Here is a 6051-nt window from a genome sequence, read left to right as displayed (position 1 = left end):
ATAAATAAATCATTATTTATAATTTTGATGTACAAGTGTAGTTACATGTGTGTATGGCATACCCCTATAATATCTACACCAAAGAACTATGTTCTTTACAAACTACTCTTGTAAGTTCTCCCATTCATGTGATCGCCCATGATTTCCTCAAAAAATTCTAAGTACTCGTTTCAAGAAACGAAATACCGAATATAAGTGACATTTTGAGTAATCACTTTAAATCCTTGGTTAGATAACTAAGAGTATTTTCGATCTTATACCCAAACTCCAAATTCTGCTTCATATGTCGCCTTAGCATAGCTAGCACCACAACTTCATGAGGATTCTACCTCATGTATCGACTTAAGCACGTCTAGTGCAAGGTTTCGAAGTATTCCCTGCTATTCGAATTTTGAAATCCATATAGGATCTTATTATCTTTGCAATTAGATCCTTGTGGATGATTATCGCTCAAATCGGAACCTTTGATTGGATTCTTTGTACGCCTTAATTCGTACATTAAAATTCAATAAGGACAAGCCGAATTCCTATCAAGATCTCTCTATCTTCATAGTTAGATTTTTGAAGATGTTTAAAGTGCCAAATGAAATCCATGGATTGGATTTCCTGGTATGCTTTAAATACCCGTGTCCAAAGATAACAAATTAAAGGTCAAGTTAAACGATTATGTGATTATGTGTTTCTTTTATGTTTTTGTGTAATCCGAGTTATTCAAATCCTCGTAGAACCTTCCATATCTTCATATGAGGGATTCATAGTAGGATATCCAAAGGTACTACCTTAAATCCTTAATGGGCTTCTACGTGGTAGTTAAGACCCTTGGATTTTATAGTACCATTCCTTAATTCGAAAAGAGACCCTTTGGGTGGTCTAGTAAAAAGATTGATTCAAATCTGGTTAGGAATGACATGTGATGATATAGTTGGAAAGACTCCTTGGGGGTCTGTTTTAAAAGATCATTAATTGATCTAGAGGACTCTATGGTGGTCTAGTCACACTCATCACAGGTTTGTTTATCGGGTTTTCCCCTACACATTATAGAGTACACTGTGTGGACTATGCAAGGAATTACGTAATTATGGACGCGTACATAATTATGAAATTCAGTGCACAAAAAAAAAACCACAGTAAGATTTATCATGTGTAAGAACCGATGGTGACAACAATAACGGAATGTGAACAATGTAATGGAGGTACGGTGGACGCACCAATGACGCTTCATATACTTGTATATAAGTGACCCTCTTACATTGCAAGCATAATGATATTAAAGTTACTAGAAGTTCATAACCCTAACCGTTGCTGTCTTATCTTTTCGACTTCATGTTTCGAAATGCCTAACTTCTCAAAGTCAAGGCTGAACATCAACGACCTTCTGGTTTGTTTGTACAACCAGAGATACCGGTTTGGAAGTGGGAGAACGTTGCTATGTATCTCATCACTAAATTACCGCGTACATCTAAAGGTCACGATGCTATATGAGTTGTTATCGATCGATTAATGAAGACAGTTCATTTTGTTCCGACTCACGAAGATCTATCTACTAATAATCTTACAAGATTTATGTTGATGAGATTGTATCTCGACATGGTGTTCCTTTGGACATCATATCTAATCGTGATGCTCAATCGTTCTCACAAATTTCCTCTAGTTAAAATTTCGGGACGAAATTTCCTGAAGTAGGGGAGACTGTGACATCTGTGCCTCCACGGCCATCAAACAAATACCAAATCAATGAAATATTGTATTTCTTACTAGGGATTTGTATAAATATGTGTATCATTTGCACATATCAATTCTCGTTCGATTTCAAGCTCAAAATCGCTTTCTAGAAAGTTATACGCGAACTGATGCGCAAACGCAATCAGTTTAGCGCAACAAACACTCTGGAATAGTGACATAGGCTTAACATACCTTAAATAACCTTTACATAACTTAGAAATAAGTTTTGGATGGTTTGGTATGCCGAAATCAAGTTTATTCGCTTACAGGGACTAAATTCGACAAACTACGAAAGTATGTCAATTTGAACTGTAACGAACATTCCGGAACTCGATCATAAGTTAAACATACCCTAAATAACCTTTACATAGCTTAGAAATAGGCTTTGAAGGGTTCGGTATGCTAAAATAAACTTTATTGATCAATAGGGACTAAAAGCGTCAAAAAGTGCACAAGTTTGCATTTTCGCGCATATCTTACGTTCTGAATACATCCGGACATCCAAAAATTTATGTAAGCATTAAAATATTATGTTTTAGTGTTTGGCATAATAAAAATCCATTCATCGCGCAATTTGGATCGTTTTTGCGTTCGTTACGACTTCCGTCGTAATTAACCGAACAATGCAACCGTACGACCAAACGAACCGACATCCGAGATATTTTTGAGCATGTTTTGAGTTCCCTATACTTTAACTTCATTTTAGAGCCTTGAAATGAGGTTAACGGTTCTTAAACGTGTCAAAAATGAGCCGAAATGCAAGTTTTACAAGTTCAGGGGCTAAACTGTCATTTTATGAAAGTGCTGGTTTGCAGGTCCCTTACGGACCGTATGGGCATGTGCTTACGGTCCATACGCAGTCCCCAGATCAGCAGAAATGCAGAAACATTGAATCTGGTCCATTCCACCTGTTCCAATGGTTTTTACCCCTTGAATTGCACACTATGGGCTGGTATTTGATGTCCCCATGGTATTCAAAACCTTGTGCCCAGATGTATGGTCTAGATCATTCCTTCTTTTCCAAGAAACGATCCTAACGGTTGTGGATTTCCTATAAATACCCAACCCCCACTTCATTCATTCCCACATTTGATCTGAGTTTTTCTCTAAGTGGTTGTGTTTGTGCACTTCCTACCTGAGATTACTTGGAATCAAACCTTGCGGGGACCTTCTGTAAGTATTCTTTCGCGTTTATCGTTCGTTTCGCGTTTATCGCGTTTAACTGTGTTTGACTTTCTGCTTTGACCAGTTTATGGTCAACGCGAAGTTCATTTGAACTTCATAACGTGAGCGTAATCAAGATGGTTATAGTCTCTAGTAACTATACCTACTGATTACCGCGTTATATAGGCTCAGTGACGAGTCGTAGCTTCGGCCAGAATGCGTTTTCTCGCGTATTTTGTAACCAACCTACTTTTAGGTATCAAAATCGTTTGTTTTGATACCAAACCTGTTTTCTAACTTAACTAAACATGTTTTGACATGTTTAGCTCGTCACTTTTTAGTTTAGTGCTTGTGTAGAGTCGTAAGTCAAGCGGACTAAACACCCGCTTAGACTTTTTTTTTTTTGGGTAAAGGGTTACCCCGGTGATTCTATATATTCACAACCAATAAAGAACAAGTGGAGTAGGGAGCCTATACCAGTTCAATCATGAGACATGCCCCATGAAAGTAAAACCAGGAACAAAACAAAGTACCGAAAGAACCAGGACATAAAACACCTAGACACTCATCTAGACAAAACAAAAAAGCTACGAACTAATTAGCCCCCATCATCTTTAGTTTCGGTTGAAATCTCCCAATCCCCAAGCAGCTTCCGCACCCTAGCATTGTTCTTTAGCTTAGCTCCCATCAACTTGTATCTCACCGTTTTCAGAATAGTATCTTTTACCATTTCGGGTGGGCGCAGTTGGTTTCTAAATAATCTAGCATTCCGCTCTTGCCAAATAGTATACGCAGCTGCCGCAACTAGAATCTTCGCAACATAAACCTCAGCATTCTTTGACCGAACTCGAGCACATAACCATTCGATGATATCCACCCATCTCGAACTCACGGCCGCCATCCCCACTTTACCTCGAATCATACTCCAAACTTCATTAGAGAATTTACACTCAAAAAATAGATGATGATGAGAATCATAGTTCTCATAGCACAATAAACAGCACATCATATTCATGTTTTTTCGCCTTGAAAGATCCCACTGCAGAATTTTGTCTTGAGTAAGAAGCTTTCTCTTCATAATCAGCCACATCATAAACGCTTAGACTTTCGAACATGACCCGTTTGGTCGATCATTAGGATCCGACCAAACATGTTTTGTGACCATAGTAGAGTAGGGAATAACCTTCCGAGGTTATACCTTATGGTCACTTAGGTTTAATAAGTCGCATGATAGGTAGTTATATGCCTTTAGTAAATTACCAAAATACCCTTTTCATACATAATTGGTAATTAAGCATATGTAACCTAAACTTTTGACACATAACTAATTATGTAACATAATTAAACATGTATGGGCATATAATACTTGTCACAGGACTAGTTAGACATCTCGAACGCGCTTTTGCGTGCACGACACGTTAAAGTAGCGTAAGCTACCTTAATGGGTCGCGATGGGTCGAAAGCACTTAGGTTAGGTTTCAATTTAGTATGTAGGCATTGTTAAATCATGTCATATGAGTTCCAATAACTCATTTGGTTTACAAGACCTCATCCTATCCGATCCTTCGACTTAGGTCCGGTTTATTTATATAGTTATTAGGTTGCCGATTGACTCTGTGCTCCTTCTAGCTTTGCTTGGTTGTTGTTCAAAGACCACTAAGCATTCTCAGGCGAGTACATAGTTCCCCTATTTTACTGTTTTCGATTGTTTTGGGGTGATCCATATGTGTTAAATGATTTCAACGTGTAAACGATATTTTTTTTAAAAACGATTAAGATGGTTTATATTAAAACTAATAACGATTTTGATAATATGAACAAGACTTGTTGGTTGTAATTACATAACGAATAATATCCATTAATTTTGGCCAAACCGACCAGTATTAGGTTATGGTACCATAGGATCTGACAAATCCCGCTATCAGACTGCACCCATGGTTATGTGTGGGTTAGGTGGGTAGCGACCGAATCTGTAATTGTTAACTTACCCTTTGGTGGTTAGTTAATGCGAGATGATTGTTAACTTACCCGTTGCTGGTTAGTTAATGCGAGATTGGCGATAGGCGAGTCACGAAGGTTTGGATATTATTAGCGAGGCGACCAAAAGTAGTTTTCACAAATTAAAACGAGGATGATTTAAACGATTTTAAACGAGTTAACGATTTTGAAACGATCTTAACGAGTTAAACGATTTGGGTAAACGATTGGTTTTTGGTTAGTGTTTAGATAACGAGACGGGTGTAATATGGTGAAAGATAGGAAGATGATTTTTGTCTCGTTCGTTTATGCCAGCAACAATGATCATCAGCGTAAGGAACTGTGGGGCTCGCTTAGAATGCATAAAGGGATCGCAAATAATGGCCCTTGGGCTATTATGGGGGATTTCAATGTGGTTCTTAACATAGAGGATAAGTGTGCGGGTTCGTCTACGGTTAGTGCTGCTATGAAGGATTTCCGTGAATGTACTAGTTGCATTGAAGTGTTTGATATAAAGGCTCATGGAATGCATTATACTTGGAACCAACGTCCAAAAAAGGGTGTGGGGATTCGGAAAAAGCTGGATAGAATATTGGTTAATGTCAAGCTGGTGGATACTTTTGTGGATGCGTTTGCTACATTCCTTCCGAATGGTGTATCAGATCATAGTCCATGTCTTTTAAAGCTTCAGCATGCTACCAGGAACAAGCCTAGGCCGTTCAAGTTTACAAATTTGTTGGTGTTCAAAAAGGAATTCATGGATGTGGTGAAAAATGGGTGGGACTTAGAGGTTGATGGGGTTCCAATGTTTAAAGTGGTTAAAAAGCTACGAGGTTTAAAACACCCGTTCCGGTCCCTCATGTTTAAGCTAGGTAATGTTCATAAGAAAGTGGTGGATTTGAAAAAGGAGCTGGATAAGCTGCAAGTTGATTTAGATGGTGACCCGTTCAATATGAGCATTAAAGAAGCTGAAGCAGTATGTGTTCAGAAGTACCAAGAAGCAGCTCTTGATGAAGAGAGATTCCTTAAGCAAAAAGCTAAGCAAAAATGGTTGGATGTGGGTGACTCGAATACGGCGTATTTTCACAATGTGGTCAAATGCAGGAACCATATTAACAAAATTCATGTTATCAAAGACACACAAGGCAATATATATGAAGGTGAAGGGGTAGCGAATGCCCTGGTGGA

The 6051-nt window shown here is 38.3% G+C and overlaps 1 protein-coding gene across 1 annotated transcript; it reads right to left on the bottom strand.

Moving 5' to 3' along the window:
* Positions 1-3484: 3484 nt before the first annotated feature.
* On the bottom strand, positions 3485-3976 carry LOC110918854. Its single transcript, XM_022163135.1, has one exon. It carries the CDS (start codon positions 3974-3976, stop codon positions 3485-3487), a length of 492 nt encoding a protein of 163 aa, XP_022018827.1.
* Positions 3977-6051: the final 2075 nt, after the last annotated feature.

Source organism: Helianthus annuus, chromosome 14 (assembly GCF_002127325.2).
Source record: "Helianthus annuus cultivar XRQ/B chromosome 14, HanXRQr2.0-SUNRISE, whole genome shotgun sequence".
Classification (NCBI taxonomy): Eukaryota; Viridiplantae; Streptophyta; class Magnoliopsida; order Asterales; family Asteraceae; genus Helianthus; species Helianthus annuus.
The sequence above is the reverse complement of the archived record's forward strand: the minus strand, read 5'-3'. Positions and strand labels throughout refer to the sequence as shown.

Coding starts and splice junctions, on each gene's coding strand:
- LOC110918854 (XM_022163135.1), bottom strand. CDS start 3,976: ATGTGGCTGATTATGAAGAGAAAGCTTCTTACTCAAGACAAAATTCTG.